Source organism: Schistocerca gregaria, chromosome 8, assembly GCF_023897955.1.
Source record: "Schistocerca gregaria isolate iqSchGreg1 chromosome 8, iqSchGreg1.2, whole genome shotgun sequence".
In the NCBI taxonomy this organism is placed as follows: Eukaryota; Metazoa; Arthropoda; class Insecta; order Orthoptera; family Acrididae; genus Schistocerca; species Schistocerca gregaria.
Window position 1 is genome coordinate 405,156,951 of NC_064927.1, and position 25,107 is coordinate 405,182,057.

Consider the following 25,107-nt stretch of genomic DNA (forward strand, 5'->3'; position numbering starts at 1 on the left):
CATCTTATCCGCATGGCTGTAACGGATCCTGCAGCCACGTCTCGATCCCTGAGTCAACAGATGGTGACTTTTGCAAGACAACAACCATCTGCACGAACAGCTGGACGACGTTTGCAGCAGCATGGACTATCAGGTCGCAGACCATTGCTGCGGTTACCCTTGACGCTGCAACACAGACAGGAGCGCCTGCGATAGTGTACTCAACTACGAACCTGGGTGCACGAATAGCAAAACGTCATTTTTTCGGATGAATTCAGGTAATTTTTACACCATCATGATGGTCGCATCCGTGATTGGCGACATCGCGGTGAACGCACATTCAAAGTGTGTATTCGTCATCTCCATACTGGCGTATCACCCGGCGTGATGGTATGGGGTGCCATTGGTCACACGTCTCGGTCACCTCTTGTCGGCATTGACGGCACTTTGAACAGTGAACGTTACATTTCACATTTGTTACGACCCGTGGCTTTACCCTTCATTGGATCCCTGCGAAATCCTACATTTCAGCAGGATAATGCACGACCTCATGTTGCAGATTCTGTACGGGCCTTTCAAGATACAGAAAATGTTCGACTGCTGCTCTGGCCAGCACATTCTCCAGATCTCTCACCAATTGAAAACGTCTGGTCAATGGTGGCCGAGCAACTGGCTCGTGACAATACGACAGTCACTACTCTTGATGAATTGTGGTATCGTGTTGACGCTGCATGGGCAGCTGTAACTGTACAAGCCATCCAAGCTCTCTTTGACTCAATGCCCAGGCGTTATTACGGCCAGAGGTGGTTGTTTTGGGTACTGATTTCTCAGGATCTATGCACCCAAATTGAGTGAAAATGTAATCACATGTCAGTTCTAGTATAATATATTTGTGCAATGAATACCCGGTCATCACCTGCATTTCTTCTTGGTGTAGCAATTTCAGTGGCCAGTAGTGTAATTATGCTAACCATACAGCTGATGACACACAAATGTCATTTTACGACTTTACGTTGCGCTATCGTCATTCTCTCGATAGTATGCAGTGCAGAGCTGTTTCCTACCTGTATCAACCCGTGGCAGGTGAGTGAGAGGCGTCTCCTCCCTAGAACATGAGTTGTGCCCGCTCAGAAGTGGAGTGTTCGCATTGCACTCTTCGGCTCCGTTGAGGTTGCTCATCTTGCCTTCATTGGACACTCTGCGGCACTGCGGCTGTTGGCAGAAAAACGACGGTACTGTTAGTAGTGACGGAAACCGTATTTAATCTGGACGTATTATGTTACACAACTCTTTATTCTTCTCGAATTAAGGAGTGGATAGACGGTCTTTTCAGGTATACTGAGGGATTGATTATTCGTTACGTTATTAGTACCTATGAAGTAAGTTAGTGAAATATTTGGAGTCTAGCCTTTCGTTACAACACGTTTCCTGAATTAAGTGATACGTTGATAGAGAGTTCCGCAAACGGTAAATTACTCTATTTAGTCTTACTGTACGTATTGTCAATCGCTGTAGTCATTATGCGGTTAGGTGTTGCCTAGCAACAGTCACATTTAAGTGCCAGAGAACGCTAACGTGCGCAGTTATTTCAGTTGTGTTTTTTTCTTTAATAAGAGAGGTAAGTGGTGCATTACAACTCTTTGCAATTTAAGAGTCATTTCCGTTCACATTAACAGAGAGTACGTGTCTGTTATAAAATCCACATATTATTGCTGAATTCATTAACGATTGCTTTAACTTCTCGAATTAGATAGTTCTTTGAGTACAATGGTAAACGAAAGAAAAGCGTAAGTATTGCTCTCATTGCTAAGAAGTTGTTTGTAAAACTCATCATTGAGAGGCTGGTATTCGGCCTCTGAACCACTCGATGAGCCAAAACATAACCATATCTTTAACAGCATGTTGATCCACCTTTGGAACGCAGCACAGTAAGAATCCTACATAGCATAGATACGACAGGTCCTTGGCAGCTTTGCAGAGCTTGATGGTACCAAATGCCTACGCACAGATTACGCAAACTTCATCAAATTCGGGCTGAGTTAGCTCCCGATACCACCCCAGATGTGTTCCATTGAATTCCGAAAATTTGGTGGCAAGACAGCACCGTAAGTTCACTGTCATGTTCCTGAAACCAATGCAGCACCATTATGGTCTTCTGACATGGGAAGTTTTTTGCTAAAGCATGGCACTGCCTTCGGGAAGACGTCAAGGAATAACGTTTGCGCATTCGACAGCTGTAATGGTGCCGTTGGTTACTACCACAGGTTCCATGGACGCCAAAGTGAAAGTCATCCGTAGTGTAATACCATTCCCACTGGCCTGCGTCCGCCAACTGTCCTCTGACGTCATCTCGAACACCGATTACTACCTATACTAATTTGCAGAGTGAGAAAGGAGCCCGCCTCCGCTTTCTGTGATGAGGCGAGGGTGCCGAACACCTTGTCGCCTAAATGTGGTTTTGCTGTGCTTCAAGCAATTTGCGTGGACGCCCATGACTGTAATATGCGAACAGCCGACCAGCTTCGTAGTTTCCGAGACGCTCGTTTCCCATATGCCACACCATAACAATCTGCTCTTGTGAAAGCTGCTCATGTCATGGAAATCCCCATTTGCTGCCTGGGTTGTTGCTAGAATGATTCTCCGTCTGCCTTCTTCAGAAATAGTGTCCGTCTGTTGAGCTGTTTGGAGCTGTGTTACACGAAGGTACTGCCTACTAGGTCTAATGGTGGGCGCTGTATTTCAACCTGCTGAATGTGTCTTCACTTGTGGCAAATTTTAATTGATAATATCTTATATGTTGTGGAACGCTACCTATCAATTTGGACCACAAGATGCTTGCAGCAGCCTGTGTCTTCTTTTCGCTGACCTAATTGTCGTATGAGAGCATTGGGTGAGTGTCACAACTTAGTACACAAATGTTCAGTGTTCTCTTTCAATCTCTTGATCCCTTGTTTTCCCCTGCTCCCCTGTGAAGATAGAAAGACGGAAAATAATGGGGACATGTTATATGCAATGGAGCGCTTTATTCTGGAAGCCATGGATGTTATCAGTATCCATATTCCCATACAGGACACGCATAATCTGTGATTGAGTGTATCATCGATCGGAAGATCATCAGTATGCAGTATCCAGAGAGGGCAGATATCTCATTAAACAGAGGTGAAAAGGCTCCCAGGATGACAAAAGTTTTCTTTTATGTGTCTTCGACCTGATGTTTCCACGTGAGCTGTCGATCAGGAGTGATCCTTCGTTATTTTACCCTATTTCCGTCCACGGTATCCGGGCGGGAGAATGATGCCTCCTGCTGTTGGTTTGGATCGCCGCTTTGTTAACAGACCAGTTTGACGCCCATTCAGTGAATCTGCAGGTCCAATAGTCCGCGTCGTATCACATCTGATCGTTTGTGTCTGCACATCAAGACAGGACTGTCTGCATCGGTTACGTTTATAGCATCGAGTGACTGCTCTGTAGGCAAGATAATACCCAGCATAGAAACCTCAAGCACCGCAGCAAGGACATTTATGCACGGTGAAACAGCGTCCCCCACCCCAAAAACCTTCTAGATATGTGACGAGGAGTTGTTACAGTAAGCTCGGTAATGCCTACGGGAATAGTTTGTAAATCAGAGCCTCATGACAGGCACTGGACACATCTATGATGATCGTGACACACTGTTTCCTGTAATTAAATGCTACGTTTCTTTCTTCCACCAGTCACAGGGGCTGGAGAGGCGTAGAAATCCTTGCCAGGAACTCGATCTGCTCCTTGGACAACACTACTACAGACGTTATTGAGCTGCGGTAGCAATATCCTCTCGGAGACCTTGCTTAGCTCCGATGTGAGGTTGATAGTATCGTAGCTGGTAGGATTTGCTCAGTTTTTCCCCGGTTTTGGGGTTGCTATTACGACCCTCCTGCGAGATGAGGGATACTTCTTATGAGTCACGAAGCTGTTAAAGATACTCTCGCTAGAGGCAACTCTTGGGCATCTAGGCGTTTATTTGATCATTCCCATCTTCCTATGTAACAGCCATTTGAAAGTTTGCTGTGTCGGCTTCTATCTCCAGATCGTCTTCTTCCGGTCAAGTTTGCCTTGCCCACTGGAGCGCAGACCTGACCAGCAGTAGTTATTAATAGTGGCATCTTGGGCTGTCTCTTCATAATGAAGTGGGCTACGTCCCATGCAGTGGCATCTGGTTGAAGTGCGGCCATTTTTTCCACCCACCCAATTGAAGCTGTCCTGATTTGCCGCTGAAGGAGATTTTAACTGCGTGCTGTCTTGTAAGGCACCACTCCTTGTTCGGTCTGTTCCTCTTCCAGATAATTCGAAGACTTTCCCGCAGGATGGCTGCGTTCTGTGCTCGTTGAGTGGAAGACATAACTGCTACAATATTGGAGGTAGGTACACAACTGCATTATTCGTACTGGTGCCAGCTCCGAGTACATGATCATCGATTTCGCTTTGAACTGTCGGCGGTATGCATAACAGTTGGCTTTTAGCTGTGTTAAGACGCCTATTTATGGTGGTCAATTTTCCCTCTGTCGAAAATACCACGAGCGGTTGATCAGGAGAAAGCATGTGTACGACCTCCGCAGTAATGAATCCAGGAAATCACTTTACGATGCAGACATCGAATACATACATGTAGGTTTCCATTGGCTAGATAGCTGAGGGGTTCTTCAAGTCCACATACTTACACTAAGTAGTGTTCTGCTGCTCTGCGTAAGGTGTGGGCAGTGCGAGTAATTGTTCAGTAATGCCACACCGTGGATTTAAGGTCCCTGATGATAATGTGCTTCCCTCTAGTGTCGGTGAGGTTAGTTGCACGCCATTTAGGGCAACGAGGATGGTGATGGCTTGTCTGGTCTTTAATGCGACTGAAGTGGTTTCTACGTCGTGTAGCGTTGGCCTCGGTGCAGTATAGTGGCAGAGCCGGTTCCTGACCTAGACAGCAGTTCCATTCCCAGCTTAGGGTGGTCGGTGCGAGAGCACGAGCGGTTGGGACCGTTGGCTCGCAGTGCAAGTTTTAAATAAATCTCAACCACCACACAAACGTCAAAGATAAGGTCCTTTATGAATTCCATGAACAACAGCAGGTGGTCGTATATGCCGTTGGCATTCCAAGTCGGGAAACTGATGACTTCAGTTAGCTTATTCCTAGGTATATCCAACTGGTTGATTCCGCTGGTGATCATCAACCTGCTTCTTTTTGTACCGTCGTGGCTATGACTGACGGCACCGAGGCAACGGTTTCTTTAAGTTCAATAACGGCTTACGAAGTGCATCTACTACTTCAGTAACCTCTGAATGCTCTACTCTAGTCTTTGGGACGACGTGGGATTGTTGTCTTGACGTTTGCTCCTGTATGTGTTTCTGTTCTCCATAAGGGGCAGCGGCTGTGCCTTTGCCAACATAGCTGATCCCACCTATCCACGCAGAGCATCGCATCATAAGTTGGGGGAGGGGATGGGGGTTGCGGCTGCTGTTTTCTGCGTGCTGCGTGGTTGTGGTGCAAATTGATTTTAGGCTGCTGGCTGTTGTTGGATGCTGTCTTTTTCGCGGCGTCCTTGGGCTTCAGTGAAGAAGACCCGTCAGTAAGCGTCTGACGTTTTTGTACCTGATGTGGCCTCTGTAGACTGCCGGAGTGGCCGAGCGGTTCTACGCGCTTCAGTCTGGAGCAGCGCGACCGCTACGGTAGCAGGTTCGAATCCTGCCTCGGGCATGGATGTGTGTGATGTCTTTAGGTTATTTAGGTTTAAGTAGTTCTACGTTCTAGGGGACTAATGAACTCAGATGTTAAGTCCCATAGTGATCAGAACCATTTGGCCTCTGTAAATGGCTGGACGTTTGCCTTCTATTGCAGCAGACTGTTGGAGATGCCCAATTTAGCAGATATTGTCCTCTGCAGTATCCCGGGTCACATTTCACGTGTCTTGGTGCCATTGTACAATGACGCGCCAGATATTCCTGGCAAATGTAGCATTGGACAGGGCCTCTGCTATATCGTAATTCCTCAAGACTGACAAATTTTCTTCAGTGACAACTAGGTTGAAGATCTGAATGTGTGGAAAATTTTTCTGTGCGTCTCTGTATCCGGAAGGCTTCGGCGAGACTTTCTGTGAGCGTGGAATTTTGAGCCACTCGACAACTGTGGTGGCGTATCCCATTTCTTCCTCATCTGCTTTTTCATCGTCGTGAGCGATCGTCGTGGGGATCATTTTAATTAATGACAGCACGGATCCATTCTGCTTTCACAGTCGGGAACGTGTTACACGAAATACTTTCAGCTACGATCATGTCTATCCCCTCAGCTACGATCATATCCATTATATTGGCTTAATCAGCAGTGCTCATAATCATTAATTTGTCTCCACTAACTTGTTTGGTGGCGTAATATCTACTACAGTACATCACTAGGTAAGTATTTAGCTTCTTGTAGTCGTCCGAGTACTGCAGCACTACAGGTGATATCTTCTCTCGTTGTTGTTGCTGGCGTGTTGTTCTTCAGCCCTGCTTGTGGTTCTTCTGGCTCTTTGCTGCGTAGGGCGTGGAAAGAGTTATTTGTTCCTAGCACAGGTGTTGTTCCCTCTTTCCTCAGTCTGGTTAGCTTCTTCGTAGGTCACTTCCATCGGTGGCGCCTGAGACTAGCGGTGCATCACTTCAAATGGTTCAAATGGCTCTGAATACTATGGGACTTAACATCTATGGTCATCAGTCCTCTAGAACTTAGAACTACTTAAACCTAACTAACCTAAGGACATCACACAACACCCAGCCATCACGAGGCAGAGAAAATCCCTGACCCCGCCGGGAATCGAACCCGGGAACCCGGGCATGGGAAGCGAGAACGCTACCGAACGACCACGAGATGCGGGCGCGGTGCATCACTCGTGGCCGCTATTTTGTAATGTTTACTCTTAGAGTCTCAGGTAAACTTCACGCATTCCGGTTTAGTATATCGCGTCCCGGTAACCGGAGTGACTGAGGGAGCCGCTGAGTACGTAAATTCCTTCGCCAACTCCTACGCGGTTGAGGCGTGAACAACACATCCGTTTGACTCGAGCTCGCGAGAACCACTAGAATGGTTCCCAATCGTCTCTGTTTCGCGTATTATGCGGACACAATCATAGCCGTATTAGGCTGGGGGTGAAACTTTCTGACAGATTAAAACTGTGTGCTGGACCGAGACTCGAACTCTATGCCTTTGGCGAAAGGCATCCGTAAAGCCTTTCTTGTAGCGTGCACTTTGTTCAGCTTCGCAGCTTTCGCTCTGTTCACGAATTACTGCGGGGCTTATGTTCTCTTGTAATAATTGTGTTACCTCGATTTTATTTTATATCGCACAAATTTTTTATATAGTGAAAACTGCAATAAATGACGGGCACGATCAAAATCTCCATCAATCACGGTAGGGTACTAGACACCAGTGTTTGTAGAAAAAATTTTCCAGATAGTAGGCGATTCGCCTTTCCTATCGTAGAGCATGTTATTACCATCGTTCCGACGCTCTTCCATTGCCTCGTTTGCTGTTCGATCGGTATGATAAAACTTCCTCTGGTATTCTTCCTTCTTACATAGTCTTTTCATGCAAGAGTCATCTTTCTTTATTTTCCTTAACTTTATATTGTTTTAAAAATGTCCGTTTCTCATCGTTTATCTAACCACTTTCGCAAAGCCTTGAACATATCTCAGAAAATTCATCTCCGATGTATGTGTCTTGTTAAATCACTCTGTGTTGTCTTCTATGTCGATTACAAAACTTCATATTAACGTAGAGACATATCAAATAAGATTCGTGTGATCCGTGAGATTCCTGAGAGTTCTTCTTGTAGCTAAAATCCGCCAGACGTCGTGGTCACAAGTCACTCCAGTACTTATAAAACAATAAACAGAAGAATGCTTCCATATTGTACCTGCAGGGATGCACCTAGACCCAACTTGGCGATAAAGGAACGAGTCAAATATTTAATCATGTTTCACCACCTCATCTTGTTATTTTCCCTTACTTCTTATGTTAGGGTGAAAGAGCATCTGGTGCTCGGAACGAACCTGCAGAAGGCAGCTCACGTTGCCGTTGGCCGTGTCTGAAGGTAGTGGTAGCTCCGACCAGTTGCTTCTGTGCACGTGGGTGCAGTTCTCTGGGTGCTTGCCGATGTTATCTGGAAGCCAAGATGCGACGCGTTTAGTTGAATTTACACCTTTCTGTATTCACACAGCTTACAACTCCCTGCTTGGGTTACCTGGATAAAAGTTCTTGTCTTCGGAGCAAGAGCTGCTTGACATGTATCCAGCACAAGAGTTTGTGTCCGAACTCAGTAGAACGGTATTCGCGCAGGATCCGCTGGAGTTGGATGTCTTCATTTCCATCTCGTGATCCGACTTCTGCGTTGTCTGGCACGTGTCCTGGAAATACAGTCCACAGAACTTATTATCTTCGAGTAAACTCTTAATAGAGCCGCTGTGATGTTCCTCTGTTTCCATTTTCATCTCCTAAATAAAAATATCTTGCCGATTTATCTGCTTTTCCCTGAAGAAATCATCCATTTTCAGGTAGAAGTTATCTGACATAGGCATTAGCGTGTATCGAGCACGTATGGACTCAAATGCTAAAATTACTATTATTATTGTGTCCTGCAAGTGCTTATCACTCGTAAAAATATGGTGAAATGTTTCGCTGCCAATGCGGTATTATTGTTTAAGAGTTCTTCAGATTTCTGGACGAAAGATGTTAATAACGTACCGCGAGGGATCTCATCTGAAATTACGTTTTCGCATCAGTGAAAAGAACTAAACGTGTATTGAGATCTGCATTGCATATACAGATTCTAAATTATCTTTTCGTGCTTAGCTGCTTCACTTGGTGAAAAAAACGAGTTAACTTCTATCAGATATTCAACCACTTATACAAATTAGCCATTTTATATGATCTGTAAATGTAAGTATGTAATCACAAAGTAAACAGAAGGTGCGCTTAAAAACACAATGCACAAATGAAACTTTAATCTCTGTTATTTTCACAGAATTTATTGACGTATGATTGATGAGAAGAAAGGTGGGAAATGAATGAAATCAAAGGGAAAAAATGATATCTTCGATTTATGTGTGATGAAAGGTGGGAAACGAATGAAAGTAAAGAGAGAAAATGATATCTTCGATTTATGTGTGCATGTCTTCATAGAAACTTTGACAGATTGATGTTGTTTACTTTTAGCAACTTATTACGTCACCTTTTTTTCTACGTTTGTCTCTGTACAGGCAGAGTTCTTGCCAAATAACGCACACTTGCTTGATGTCCGCAGCTCTTGGTCGCGGGGTCTCGTGGTCGCGTTCTCGCTTCCCCAGCACGGGGTCCCGGTTTAGATTCCTGGCGGGGTCAGGGATTTTCAACTGCCACGATATGACTGGGTGCTTGTGTTGTCATCATCGTTCATAAATGTGGCGAGAAAATTTTGGGAATTTGTACGGGCGCTGATAAAAGCGCAGCTGAGCGCCCTACAAATGACGAAATGACAAAGGAATGCACTGTGACAGATGACTACCCCAAAGAGGGCGATCTGTTCCCAATCTCTGGAAGGTTGCGAGAAATTGAATGCAGGGCTGTGGGTTAGCTGAGACATCCGCTATAGCACAAGTAACACTAAAAAGGGCATTTGGCAGCAAGCAGTCTAGAGTAATTAGAAGTTAAATGTGTATGAAAACGATCGTTGATGTGATCAAGAAAGCGTAATTAGAGCTGCGGTAGACTGCTATTATTGTCGCTAGCCAGCCGTATGGACTTAATTTACCCAGTGCGACAGAGTTCAGGGAAAAATACTCATAGCGCCGCCACATGGAATGTTCGGAACCCTACATAACTGGCACTTTTATACTTTATAAGAATTGAAATATTTGAAATTACACGGTCGTAATGTAACCAGCTTCTCTTGAAAATTAAAAGCTCACGTACCTAAATGTGGACATCAAAGAGAGATGTATGGTTCAAATGGCTCTGAGCACTATGGGACTCAACTTCTGAGGTCATTAGTCCACTAGAACTTAGAAATAGTTAGACCTAACTAACCTAAGGACATCACACACATCCATGCCCGGGGCAGGATTCGAAACTGCGACCGTAGCGGTTGCGCGGTTCCAGACTGCAGCGCCTAGAACCGCACGGCCACTTCGGCCGGCGAAGAGATATCTATGACCGATGTACATCTTGGACTGTTACTGAATAATATGAATTTCAGTGGCAGGGTGTATCACAGCAAGAGCAGGTGTCCATTATATATTAGTTCAATTTTACCGTTCGTGTCATCGTGGAATCCCTGTTCGGTTCCATTACTGTACTGAAAACCAGCTTTTTTTTTCTGGTCTAAAATATTGCTATGATATTAAAATTTGCCGTTTCTCATAACAAACCACCGTACCATAGAGACGTGGCTAATCACGACCTGGGTCTTATTAATTGGAATCTTGTGGCCTCTATAGTGTTAAGCGTGTTGCTCTAATTTCCTCCTTTTCCCTTTCCGACAATTGTCTTTACGTTCCTCTCTACGTTTTACCACAGTTCTCGTCGTGTTTCATATGCACACCGTTTATCCAAAATCTTATGAGATTGATTTTACTCTTGGCGTACAAGTGACGTCATAGCGGTAACTACGGGGGCATTTTGAACTAAAAACTGTAAACGACACACGTGCATTTGAGAGGGAGTGCTAAGTAGCGGACGTGCAGCCGTGCCGTGTCTACGCTATTCTGTCGCAAATCGCAGTGGAGTTACATCTCTAAATGAATTATACTAGACATTCTCCTGAATGGTTTGAAGAAGAAAAAGCGTCTGCACAGTTTGTTCCGCATACCTTCGCCCTCGATCTTAAACAACTACGCGTGGATGCCTATCGCAACTCGACTGAATCGCAAGACGCTTTGACAACGTAACTGAAATTCAAGCCAACGTTAAGCGCTGGGTGAAAAACATTCTAAAAAAAAAAAAACGACTTTTCTGGCAGTTTCACTTGGCTGAATGAGCGCTGTGGGCGTTGTGGTCGTGTGTGTGAGAAGAGGGGGGAGGTGTAATTCCACAACACCCCATTTTTCCCAACGGCCTTAAGTGATACTGACATTTTCATTCGTTACCCCAACATCGTAAGCAGACTAAGATGTGATTTTAAGTACTTATAGCAATATTTTTAAATTTCACTGATGTGAGTGAGGAAGGTGATCAGGAGACTGGCACATTTGACAACACATGGCCCCACATGGATGTCAGAGTGATTTTGTTCAATGGCCGCCTTTTGGGAAGGAATGAGAGGCGAGGCCACTAACCATCTTGTGGTGCAGTTCTTGTTGTGTCCCTGCTTGCCATGAAAATGGGATGAGAAGTTCCGCCTTATGCAGGATAACGTCTTTCTTTTGTTTCACCCATACACTTTTCAACACTTTGGTGCTATCGTCAGTGGGTTCAATTTTTATTTTTAACTGTGAAATAGTTGTCACATATTGAGATTTTCACTCTGCAGCGAAGTGTGCACTGATATGAAACTTCCTGGCAGATTAAAACTGTATGCAGGGTCGACACTCGAACTCGGAACCTTCGCCTTTCGCGGGCAAGTGCTCTACCAACTTTATTTTTTTTTTTAAATCTCGTTTTGTTCGCCTTTGTTCTTTGCATCTGTTCGGGGTGGACGTCGTAAGACAACCGTTTAAGTTCGTTGTTGATCAATTAATTCAGCTTTTTTATTACAGAGGGCACGTAACCCTCTGACCAAACACGTACCGTGCCGGCGACCAACTGAGCTACCCATGCACGACTCACGCCCTGTCCTCACAGCTTCACTTCTGCCAGTACATCCTTCGCAGGAGAGCTTCTGTAAAGTTTGGAAGGTAGGAGACAATGTATTGGCAGAAGTGAAGCTGTGAAAACGGGGCGTGAGTCGTGCTTGGGTAGCTCAGTTGGTACAGCACATGCCCACGAAAGGCAAAGGTCCAGAGTTCGAGTCTCGGCCTGACACGCAGTTTTAATCTGCCAGGAAGTTTCAGTTGTTACATATTAACATTTGTGTTGTTCACAACATTATGTAAAACTTCCGTGTATAGCTTAATTGGTGAAAGTGGATGTAAGCATTAGTTAACATACCTTGCATGATGTTATTGTCCATATATTTTGGTAGCTATTCTGCTACACAATATACAACTTATCATCTGTAAACAGCAAAACGTAATTTATTTTTCTGATTTTTTATGCATTTACGAACGGAAATGAGTCTGTGTAATGTTTTTTACGTGTAACTTACAGTTTTGAAGTTGTGGTGAGTTCTCCTGTGTTGTTGGCGATGTAAATAGGCTTACTTCTAAACGTATGGTCGCTTGGCACTGCACTTTTTCGATTTCTCAAAACATAGGCGGAGTTTTCGCTATCATTACGTGTTGTTGTGGCCTTGTAGTGTTCATTTGTATCGTAGCCTGTTTTGATAGATGAGGCGCGCGAATTTGAATTGTATTTGGGGTCAGTGGTATATCGTTTGTGTGGGTTAACGTGTGTGTGTTGAGTACTGGGGCAGAGAGAGAGAGATAGATAGAGAGAGATGGATAGAGAGAGAGAGAGATCTGCTAAACCGCAGTCTCAGAACTCAGTCGCAATCCTGTCTGCACAACATGTTAGTGAGGTGAAATTGTGTAAACATCAATGTTTTTTGGCAAAAGAAGCAGATTTAAAGAAGAAACATGAGCACTGTAGGTGTTACTTAAAATGTACATCATGTGTTACACATGATCAGAAAGCGAGGCGAAAATAAATCCCCTATTTTATTGCATTTTGACCGGATTTCTTTACAGATACTAAGCAAAGCATAGATGACACTAGACCTTTTGAATCGTCAACATGCACAGGTCGGCATGGAGAAGCTCCATTTATTATTTACAAAAAATGTGACCGTAGGCTTCAGTTTAGAACGGTAGGCCTACTTCCCCTTCAGCGCTCGGCATTTCCCCTACAGCGCCTGCCCGTAACCCCCACCACTACCGCTCTCTCCACGTGTGCCCTGCCGACTGCAACTGCGCGTTTACCGGTCACGTTAGTCTGCGAGGAGCAGGAGCAGGAGGCGGGTGGCCTTTGGTGGCCCGGCTTACCTCTGCGTCCCTCCTGGCGGGCAGCAGGCTGGTGGTGGCATACGGCGCCGGTCTGGGGTGTAGCGCCAGCAGCAGCCCGCGGGCGTCCACCTCGGCGTACTCTGCGTGGGCGGCGGCCAGCTCCTTGGCCGTCTGCGCCGCCCCCAGAGCCGCCGCCTTCGCTTCGGCGCCGCCCCACGCGCTGTCGCCGCCCACGCCGACGCCGCTGTCGATCCACAACGTGTCCTTGCCGTCCGTCAGTTTCAGCTGGCAGATGTCGTTTGCGTTCATCACTGGCACGGAAGGGTCGGGTGTAACAATGGCACTTGCTAGCTGCGAATTGGGCAGCGTAAAGACCTACTCCAGTAACAAGTCGCTTCATCTCATTAAAACACCCTGGCTCTAGCAAGAATCATTCTCTGTGTGGCTGACTGTACGACAGTTGTGAAACTAACAAACAAATTACAACTGTGTGAGAACAAAGGTTTATTGGTGAATTTTACTGATGAAATCTTCTCCAGTTATAAGCAAAACCAAATTCTTAATCTATAATTATGTGTATGCTGTACAAGGGCAATAAAAGTTCTAAATAAATTACTGTCGTATAGGAACACAGGAGTAGAAGTTTCGTCCTGAAGTGACATTCCGGCATGTTTTCTACTGGTCACCACCAGTGATGCTACTTCGCCTGTACAGCAGTGAATGGTAAACCCAGTAAAACGTTCTTTCAAGAAGACACTATCATTTGGTTGATAACCAGGGAAGATTTCTCCAGTGTAATTACAAGTGCGTGCCATACCTAGACTCGAACCCTTTCGCAAAGGAAAGAGGTGCCACACTGCAGTGTTGCGCAACACATTAAAAGATGTCTCTTGCTAAAGTAACAAAGTAGCACATGTGCTATCTTCCACCGCGTCATTACCTTGTTGATGTTGCAAGGGTCATGTATCATTGTGAGGAAGAGTCTCTGCAAGTGAGAAATAATTATCTGCTGCCAGGGAGAGAAAGTATCGGCCTTGCTGCAGTGGATACACCGGTTCCCGTGAGATCACCGAAGTTAAGCGCTGTCGGGCATGGTCGGCACTTGGATGGGTGACCATCCAGGCCGCCATGCGCTGTTGCCATTTTTCGGGGTACACTCAGCCTGGTGAGGCCAATTGAGGAGCTACTCGATCGAATAGTAGCGGCTTCGGTCAAGATAACCATCATTACGACCGAGAGAGCGGTGTGCTGACGCCACGCCCCTCCTATCCGCATCCTCCACTGAGGATGACACTGCGGTCGGATGGTCCCGGTAGGCCACTGGTTGTCTGAAGACGGAGTGCAGAGAGAGTAAGTACAATGTTGTGGTGTAGCCACTGCCAGCCACCTGAATTGACACAACCGCTTTAAATATGGATTCCGTCTAGAGCTGAAAGACTTGTAAATCGTCGTGAATGTGATGCTCAGATATGTCTATACGCCACACACCAATGGAATCCACGATAGTCGCTAATTAGATGGCAGTGCATGGTCTGGATTACGATCGACCATGTATTTTGAGCGACGACAGAAGACCTACTAACTCTTTATCCAATTTTTCTTTGCAAGTGTGGATATTCAGAAGAGCTACAACACCAAAAATACTATTATTAGTCAATATTCATATCTTAACCCCAAATATTTAGGTGTCCAAATACAGATTTTCCCAAATAGAATTTTCTGATACGCGGAACACCTTATATCTTTATTTTCGAATTTTTAATTTTGATATAATAATATACAGTATCTCCCGATTTTATAATTTTTACTATAATTCTGTTCTTTTTAGACGACTTTTAGCACAATATTTTTTCTTAATTTCACTGTAGCGTGATAGGAATTAACGTCTCAAAGTCACTAATGATCATGTTATCGTACAGTCCTCCGCCAACAGCGACAACAAATGTTTTCGTAATCAGAGGAGACTTCACACTGCGAAAAACGTTTATAGCGGCATTGGGAGATCAGTCATGTGGGTCACAAATACTGACGAATAAATAGTGACCCTTATATGAGAATATAATCCAAGTTTCGCCATGTTTTATTTCACGCAATTAATGTGCTAGCTGATGATCCCTTTTACTCTCTGTTACATTAGATCGGAGTCCTGCAGTGGTACAACATTAAACTCTCCTTAATCCGAATTTCTAACTTCAACGTTTGCTTCAGGCGGGATGCTCTGTTAATAACACATCTTTTAACTACGATGTAGTTATGAGGTAAGATAACACGAAAGCGTTGGCATAACAAGATATAGTACAAGTAGGAACACCAATCTGATCTATGGTTTCATAGCTCAGATCATCAGAGCATTTCCCAGTAACGGAATAGGCCCTTTGTCATGAAACGGGAAATTCTCTGATGAATTGAGCTACTAAGCCGTACCTTAGATAGCTGTTCTTACTTGTGCCATCTCTTGGTATGCCAACTCTTTCGTGTTATCTTATGCGGCAACTACGCCTGACATAAGGGATATGTTACTTACAGAGCATCCGAAACGATGAAGCTAGAAACTCGGATTAGGAAGGGTTTAAGTCGTATCTTCAATCATATGGATAGTAAAAAGGGGTGTCAGGTGGCACACCATAAGTATAAAATAAAAGCATGGAAAAACGTGGAACATATTCTCGTCCAAGGCTCACTGTGCGTCCCTTAGTATTCGTGAACCACATAACTGATCCAACGCTGTTCCAAACGTTTCTCCCATCCTGCAGACTGCCAATAACGAAAACACTGTCATGAAGTATCGATTGAATTCAGTAACCACACAAATATGGTATTGACTCAATATATACATATTCATTGCGAGTGTTATAAAAACTAACAGTCAGCGGTCCTAGAAAATAATTAACGATATGCAAAGTCCAAATATATTAATTTTAGCTAATTAAGTAAAATTCCATGTTCAAATGTGTTTCCAGCTAGAAAACATATTAAATGGTTCAAATGGCTCTGAGCACTATGGGACTTAAGATCTGTGGTCATCAGTCCCCCTAGAACTTAGAATTACTTAAACCTAACTAACCTAAGGGCATCACACACATCCATGTCCGAGCAGGATTCGAACCTGCGACCGTAGCGGTCACGCGGTTCCAGACTGAAGCGCCTAGAACCGCACGGCCACATCGGCCGGCCATATTAAAATGGCACAAACTATTAATTAACTGCGTAGAAACTCAGTCTCATTTCTCAGTTCCTCACAACAAATATAATAATAATAAGAAGTCGCACGCCGTCAAAAAAATTAGTAATCCGTAGGAGACATCACGCTATGCTGTCTAACTCAGTCTCCAGCCTTGATAACTGCTTCAGTTAGCTGTGGAAGAGAGTTTCCTCAGTTGTTCTATAGTACTTGTTCGTGTTCAGATGTCGTAGAGCTATCAAATTTTGAGTATTCGAATGCTACATTTCACCCGCTGTCTCAAACAGTAGCAGACATTTTTTTGTGGGGTTATGGTCGGGTGGTTTAACGGTCCAGTCGCGGTGCGATTGCTTACGTGATCGTTCGTCAAATGACAAACGCATGCGTGCTGCCCTGAGAACACAGCAGTCTGTCCTCTTGGAAGACAGGTGTGTCCAGAGTATACTCGTTGTGAAGAAGCAGAAGATATGGCGACACTTTGTCCCCGAGACTGTCGAAATAAACATCCTAGTTTATGTTCATGGCGTAGAAATCACCCCTGAACATTAGTGAAATAATACTTTCGGCCTGAGCTACACACACTACGAACATTGTGGGTTAGACGCCTCACTGGGCCGTCGGTAAACTCAACCTCTTAGATAATTTGAACGGAGACGAAATCGCGGCTCATCAGGGTACACTATACGCCCTTAATATGTTACTGCCCAGTTTCTGTGTTGTTTGATCTACTGAAGACATACAACTTTAGGTGTTGTTGTTAGCAATAGCCTTTTGGGAAGATGCATAATCCAAATATCAACTCCGTACAGGTACTTTAGCAATCTCTGCTCGAAAACTGATCAAGGTGGACCTGCTTCCACTGACATACGTACTTACTTTTCAGAATGACACCGACTGTCGTTCATAAGACTAGACGGTCGTCTCAAATTTCTGTCGGCTACGCTGGACAGACAGCGTTGCTTCACCGTAAAACAAGGCAACTTCTTTCACGGTGTGGTCATAGGAACATCTGTACATAGTAGTTCCCTTCTAATCACTTTGTCATTCCTCAACACTAACCCATTTTACTGCGCCGATTTCACACGACAGTCCGACGTTTACGTCTTAATTCACCATCATGACTTACGACAATGGTGGGGACTCAAAAAACTTTCGGTCTTGCAGCCGGTCGTCGTTAGTTACGCCTACACTCCGCGACATTACGACTGGGCACCTATCAGCCTCTGCAGCTGAGCCGTCGAAGACGGTGTCTTCGGTGGCTCACCTGAGGCGGGTGGTAGGTGCCCAGTCGAAACGTCGCGGAGTGTATTTGGGGGCGACCGGCTGCAAGACCGAAATATCTTTTCGGCATTCAATTCGACAGGAAAATTTTCAAACTGCCAACGTTGGAGAGTCAGACTACGGCCTGGTACCAGTTATACACCATACACAGCGCTCCAAAACGATCAATGAGCTCTTTGAAAGGAAAAAGTAGTATTTTGTCCGGTTGGTGTCAGTTACATAGCTCCCAGCGATCGTCACTAAATAGCTACCGTTTTAAGACTGTGATTTCACAATGGTGGATTTTTGACCTATGACATGGCATATGCAGCCCTTTTCTGCGTCACCTACATTTATTATCAGTTTTTTTTTCATGGTCTTGTACGTGTCTTATAAATTAGTACGCGTGCACCTGATTTTCCAGTTCCTTAAACTATTTTCTATTATTGTGAGACACAAGACGTGGCTCGCTCGCACGCCTGGTGCTGTTCTTACCGTTCAGGTTGCTGATGTCTTTCTTGATGGCCTTCCGGTGCCTCAGGTAGTAGCCGGCGGAGAGCGCCAGAGAGACGGCCAGCACGAGTCCCACGATGACCGCGGGGAACCACGTCTCCTGCACCACGCTGTGGACGCTCCTGCTCGGCTGCACCCTACCAAACACACCACACAGCACAGCCGTCACAACACACTTTGCATCAGCCGACCTGTCACACACGATCTACATGTATATCCAATTCATGTTGCAGCCTTCAGTCTGTTTCGATATAGCTCTCCATGTATTCTACTGCGTGCAGACCTCTTCACCTTAGCGTAACTATGTGACCTACATCCTTTTGATCCTGTAACTGTCCTCAAGCATTGTTCGACCTCTACAATTTTCATCAGCCCCCACTCCCCTTCCACATAGGAAAGTCGTTCTACTACCAAACTGACTAGTCTTTCATCAGCTACGACACAGCCGAGTATATGAACAGTGATCCAATACTGTCAAATGTTTTTTATTCCAGTCTTTGATCACAATATCAATTCTTTTGTCGATGACCGGTTTCAGATCTGAGGATCGCCATTACTAACTGAAACCGGTCATCGTCAAAAGAAGTTTCCTTTCAACCTTTCTTTTCTCCCCAGTTAGATTCGTCCCTTCCTCATTAGCTATTCGATATACCTAGATAACTTTCAGTATCCTTCTATAGCACAATATTTCAAATGCTTCCATCCACTTCTTACCACGGGCTGTCTGCCGTCCATGTTTCACTTCCGTTCAAGATTACACTCCATGCATACGCTGAAGTGAGGAAAGTCATGCGATAGCAATATGCACGAATACCGATGGTGGTAGTATCGCATAGACAAGATGGAAACGGGGAATGAATACGCGGAGCAGTTATGTGTACTCACGTGATTCACGTGAAAAGCTTTACATTGTGATTACAGCCAGACGACAGGAATTAACAAACTTTGAATGCAGAAAGCAGTTGGAGCTAGACGCATGGGGTATTCCATTTGGAAACCGTTACGGAATTCCGTATTTCGAGACCACAGTGTTAAAGGTGTGCCGAGAATACTAACTTTCAGACATTACCACTCACCACGAAAAACGCAGTGGCCGAAGGCCTTCAGTTAACGACCGAGAGCAGCCGCGTTTGCTTAAGGTTGTCAGTGCTAACAGACAAGCAACATTTTGTAAAATTATCGCAGAAATAAATGTGGGACGTACGACGAACGTATCCGTTACGACAGTGTGGCAAAATTTGGCATTTGTGAGCTATAGCTGTAGACGACCGACGCAAGTGCCTTTGTTAACAGCACAACATCGCCTTCAGCACCTCTCTTGGGTTAGGGCCATAGCGGTTGGATCCTAGACTACCGGAAAGTCGTGGGTGGCTTGGTTAGATGAGTCATGATTTCAGTTAGCTAGAGCTGATAATAAGATTCGAGTGTGGCGCAGACCCCACGAGGCAATGGACAAGTTGTCAACAAGGCATTGTACAAGCTGGCGATTGCTCCATTATGGTGTGGGCTGTCTTCACACGGAGCGGACTCGGTTCTCTGATCTGACTGAACCGGAAATTGACTGGAAATGGTTATGCCCGGCTACTTGGAGATCATTTGCATTCGTAGAATTCATAGACTTCAGTTCCCAAACAACGATGTCACGGGCCACAATTTTTCATGATTTGTTTGAAGGTATAATCGAGAGGTCAATAAAAAAATTGTATAAATGGCTCTGAGCACTATGGGACTTAACATCTGAGGTCATCAGTCCACTAGAACTTAGAACTACTGAAACCTAACTAACCTAATGACATCACATACATCCATGCCCGAGGCAGGATTCAAACCTGCGACCGTAGGCGTCACGCGGTTCCAGACTGTAGCTCCTAGAACCGCACGGACACTCCAGCTGGCCAATTGAGAGGTCAGTTCGCGCTCAAAATGCTGCACCGGCAACACTTTCGCAGCTATGGAGGCCTATAGAAGCCGCAAGGCTCAATATTTCTTCAGGAAAATTTCAACGACCGGCCTCTGTGACCAAGCGGTTCTAGGCGCTTCAGTATAGAGCCCCACGACATCTACGGTCGCAGGTGCGAATCCTGCCTCGGGAATGGATGTGTGCGATGTCCTTAGGTTAGTTAGGTTTAAGTAGTTCTAGGATCTAGGGGACTGATGACCTTAGATGTTAAGTCCCATAGTGCTCAGAGCCATTTGAACCATTTGAAAATTCCGACTCGTTGAGTCCATGCCACTTCGAGTTGCTGCACCACAGCGGGTAAAAGGAGGCTCGAAACGATATTAGGAGGTGTCCCATGACTTTCGTCGACTCAGTGTATACGGTACCATAAGAAAAGAATTGCTAACATATAAATTTGTAATCGATTTTAACATGTTTCTCGTTTTAAGAAAGTATTTATTGCTATTACAGTCTTCTATTTACAACCTCCCCATTTCGGTCATTCACAGTGACTTTGCTGCCCATATACTGATCTGCTCTTTATTGTGTCCCATTTACTAATCTTATCCTGTTACCGTCACCTGATTTAATTCGACTACATTGAATTTCCCTTGTTGTACTGTTGTTGATATTCATATAACCTATTTACAATACAGAACCCATTCAATTCAAATGAGCATCCCAATCCTTTGCAATCTCCGACAAAATTACAGTGTCAGCGACAAAACTCGAATGTCTTATTTCTTGTCCCAGATTTTCCATTTACAAATTTTTCTTAGGTTTTCTCTGATGTAAGTCAAATAATTTCGACTCGTCACTTTTCATTCGGTTTGATATTTACATTTAATTTAACGTAATTGTATTTATGGAGATTGTGCAAATGCGTTTCTACTTTTGGATAAAGCGATAACAGTGATTGTTATGGGAGATTACATTTGCTCTTTTTTACTATACTACAATTAACTTGTAGTAGGCTGTCGTAACGATTTTTTTGGGAGAGCCTTCAAGCTGTTGAATGCGGGGCAGGACACTCAGGGAAGGGAGCCTAACTACTGCAACTGGGTCACCTGCCTAGACAGCTGATAATGCTGTTCCTCGTTGGCTGTCAAAGCTTGGGTTGCTACACCTACACTCCGATGCGTTGTTGGGCGTGGGTTTCATTCCTTCTGACTGACTGCGGCGACCGCCTCACGTTCAAGACTTTTTAATTATTTGGTGGCACTTCATGGTTGAGCTTTAGATACCGGTCGTGCAATATAAAAGTTCAGTTACTTACAACTGACGCGTATTTTTATTCCCCTACACAGTATGGAAGGCATCATTCAATAAAAGATGTTGCTTCTGAGGAAGCCTTCTTGACTGTACTCCCCGCATTGCTGGAGAACCCATACCAAAGCTCCCTCCACACACAGCTCCGAGGCCAGAAATGGCACCCGTAATATTTTTAAAATTAAACACAATCGACTTTTCTTTCAGGGAAAATTGCCTGAGTGTTAAAGACGCAGGACAGTGAGTTTGGCGTCTGGAGTAGACATAGAGTATGCTCACCTGGGAGAACTTCGATCGCCCCCGAGCGCGGCAGCCGTGGAGAAGGGCCCGGAACCGACCACTGTGTAGGCCGACACCTGCACACTGTACACGCTATCCGACGTCAGGTTGTTGAGCAGCAGTGACGCCGTGCTGGCGTTCACGGACAGGTGCGCGAAGACGCTGCTGCCGTTTACCATCACCAGCACCTGCTCGGGAGGAAACGAGTGTATTACAACCCGTGTCACATCGGCATATCAGTCGTAACGCTACACTGCTGTTTACACTGGAACAAGCATTCGCAAACAACTCGCCATTGTTTACTATTAATCTCTTGTTCATTGTGAACAAACGTTTCCACAGGAGAGAACAGCAGACAACACGGGAAGACGAACATGACCGTTTCAACCCTACGAACAATGCGGCGTTGTTTTCTGGCGATAATAATCGTAACACAGATTTTGTGCGATAGCACTAACAACACTAATTGGAGCTACGATACAAAACATTTATATTCAGAAAGGATTATTTGGCACGTCGAGCGAGCCGTCTTTGACGAAGCAAATAAAATGGTACACGAAAAGAAAAAAAATTTAGATGACTGAACTTGTACGTGAAACGAAAGCTGTCGAAGTAATAAACTTAACACTGCTTTAGAGGTTCTGCTTTTCTTAGAATTATTGCAGAACTTTTCACATGTGTCGGTTGACGCTTTCTTCTGGCTTCTCATTACAAACGAGGAGTACATTTAAAAGTGGAAGACAAACTAGTAACGATCAACGCAAACGGCAGAAAAACTAGCATTCACACTACGGTTATTATAAATGGAGACGTGTAAGCCACTAATTGTTTCGCATTTAAATTGCTGCTGTATATCAATTCCCGATGTCTGGATAGACATAAGCAATGCATCATTAAAGTAAGTACAAATAATAGACTGTCGATAAAATATGATAAATGAAATATGGAATACACGTACAACCTGTCACATAGGCTGCTTGATAAAACTTGATATACAGTTTTTTAGATGGCGGACTGTGTGCTTGCCAGTGCACCGTTTTTTTTTTTCGCTGTTTACATAAAAAATCTGCAACATGACATTGACACATCAGCTATGTAATTACAGCTGCCATGAACTACATAACTAGACTGATAAGGTTTTTCCTGTGGCTATGTTAAATTTTAATCACCATAATATGTACGTATTCGCATTTGTTTAAATTCAGGCGGTTTCCAACGTGGTTATGACCATTCTCCAATATCTAAGAAAGTTATTTTTCCTTCTTTTATTCAACTATACGAGAATCACTGTACTTACTTATGCAACTAGATCATATGATCAAAAGCATGCGGACACTTGTATGTAATGCAAGACTGATTCAACGGGAGCGGGAGCCGCCAGTATAGAAAGTCACGTGGAGTACCGTGTTGTCAGTAGAGAAGCAGTGACAGCAGGTCGGGTGAATCTTGAGAGTTCAATGACTTCCAACGAGGACTAATCGCCGTGTCTAGTAACAAATCCATCAGCAGCATTTGAACCTTTTTTAAGTTATCCAAGTCTACAGCTTAGGACGCGGTTGTGAAGTGGAGACAGGAAGAAACAACCGCTCCTTAACAAAGACCAGGCAGACCTTAAATAATGACGAACAGAGACTGTTGAGCCTTCAGAAGGCTCGTTGTAAAATGTCGGACGCAATCAGCGTAAGGAATCACTCGTGAGTTCCAAAGTGCTACGAGCAGTCCCTCTAGGACGACAACTGTGCTTAGCGAGTTAAAAAGAATGGTCGACCAGCTCATCAGAAATCACACTTTTCAGAGGCAGGTGCTAAGTGACGCTTGAGAAGAAGTAAAGCAGATGATGATTGGAAACAAGTAACTTGGAGTGATGAATCACGCTATACTATGTGGCGCCGCGATTGAAGGGTTTGAATTCGGTCGATGCCTGGAGAACATTGTATGCTGTCATTTGTGGTGACGACAGCGACATGTGGAGGAGGTGCTGGTATATTATGGGGGTGTCTTCTGAGATTAGGGAGTGGGAGTGAAAAATGCCGAAGGATGTGAATACGCCGACCAGGGTGGCCGAGCGGTTCTAGGCGCTAAAGTCTGGAACCGCGCGACCGCTACGGTAGTAGGTTCGATTCCTGCCTCGGGAACGGTTGTGTGTGATGTCCTTAGGATGGTTAGGTTTAAGTAGTTCTAAGTTGTGGAGGACTCAGAAGTTATGTCCCATAGTGCTCAGAGCCATTTGAACCATTTTTTACGTGAATACATTTTACAGTTCTGTTTACTGCTACAGTACAGGAAAAGTTTGGAGTACCTGACAGTACCAGCATGAAAATGTACCCTTCGAAAGCAGCAAGCAGCATTGGTGAGGAAATAGTTTGTGGACAATAACATCCCGGCAATTTACTCGTCTGCCCCGACACCCAACATGAACCCAATGGGACACCGTTGGGATGAGTTAGAATGTCTAATTCGCTCGAGATCCCAGCGTCCAAAATCACTGCTATCTCTGGTTTCAGCTCATGAGTAAGAATGGACTGCCATTTCTCCACAGACATTAAGACACCTCACCGAAAGCGTTCCCAGCAGATATGAAGCCGTCATAAAGAGGAATGGTGGACAAACCTCATAATAATGTCCACCAATAGACGTCCGGATGCTTTTCTTCATATAGTGCACTAGCGAACCCAGCAATGATTCTCAGTTGCTGAATGTGTATGGGAGTCGGGTATACGCCCTAATGTCCTTCTCCTCACTCTCTTTGTCCATCACCTCCTCCCTCCCCTCTCTGTTCACCTTCTCCTCCTCCTTTCTCTGTCCATTATCTCCTGACCCCCTCTCTGTCCATCACCTTATGTCCCTATCTGTCTGCACCTTCTCTTCCGCATTCTCTATGGTCATCTCCGTCTTTCCTCTCTCCATGTCCATCCCCAACCCTTCTGTCCGCCTCCTCTTCCCCCTTTCTCTGATCTTGAACCTTGTTTGTTGTTACTGCCAACTTAATCTTGACTCGGAAATGAAATCTCTTGAAGTGAATGGGTAAACTTGAAGGGATCATAGCTGTATGGCATATGAGAGACCCCCTGCTCTTGGATCTGGGAGGATGGTAGGGTCAGTGATAGTATTTCGCATAGTTTTAATCTGCAATCGGGTTGGATTACAAACTTTAGGATGAATCAGCTGCCGTAATAGTATTCTAGTAATAAGCTGATAAACCATAAATACAAGTTTCTTTTTATCTGTTAAAACAGGTAGCGAGAAAGGAATCGAAACCACTCACTTTTTTTTCAGCTCAGCACGGCATTTGTTTCGTCACAGTCTGTTTTAAAAGAAAACCTGTTCACTGTTGCTTAAAAAAATACGTAGCTGTTTCTATTTCTATTAGACTACCACGTAAAAATGTGAAGTATGTCGGTCAACAAATTTGAAGATTTTTACTGACTACTTTCTCCTCATAAAATACGTAGCCTATGTTTATTTTAATATCGTAGAAAAGTTCGAAGTAAAACAGTCAACAACTTTTCGATATTTTTGCTTTCTCTTTCAACCATTACACACATCCCACTAAAAGAAAGGATCCTCCGTCGTCGCACCTTATATGTGGTATCTGTTCTTTCGGACATGGCCAAAA

The 25,107-nt window shown here is 44.6% G+C and overlaps 1 protein-coding gene across 2 annotated transcripts in view; it reads right to left on the reverse strand.

Annotated features, from left to right (window-relative positions):
* LOC126284766 (roundabout homolog 2-like) overlaps positions 1–25,107 on the reverse strand; it is a 273,663-nt gene that overhangs the window by 36,335 nt on the left and 212,221 nt on the right. Inside the window, exons 12-17 of one of the 2 annotated variants that reach the window (XM_049983926.1) lie at positions 21,492–21,679; positions 17,987–18,141; positions 13,090–13,361; positions 8,220–8,382; positions 8,029–8,138; positions 1,044–1,191 (exon numbers count right to left, since the gene is read on the reverse strand). In XM_049983926.1, the coding sequence (XP_049839883.1) occupies positions 1,044–1,191; positions 8,029–8,138; positions 8,220–8,382; positions 13,090–13,361; positions 17,987–18,141; positions 21,492–21,679 (1,036 nt within the window). The remainder of the gene's footprint in view (positions 1–1,043; positions 1,192–8,028; positions 8,139–8,219; positions 8,383–13,089; positions 13,362–17,986; positions 18,142–21,491; positions 21,680–25,107) is intronic. The other variant, XM_049983927.1, reaches the window with a different exon arrangement.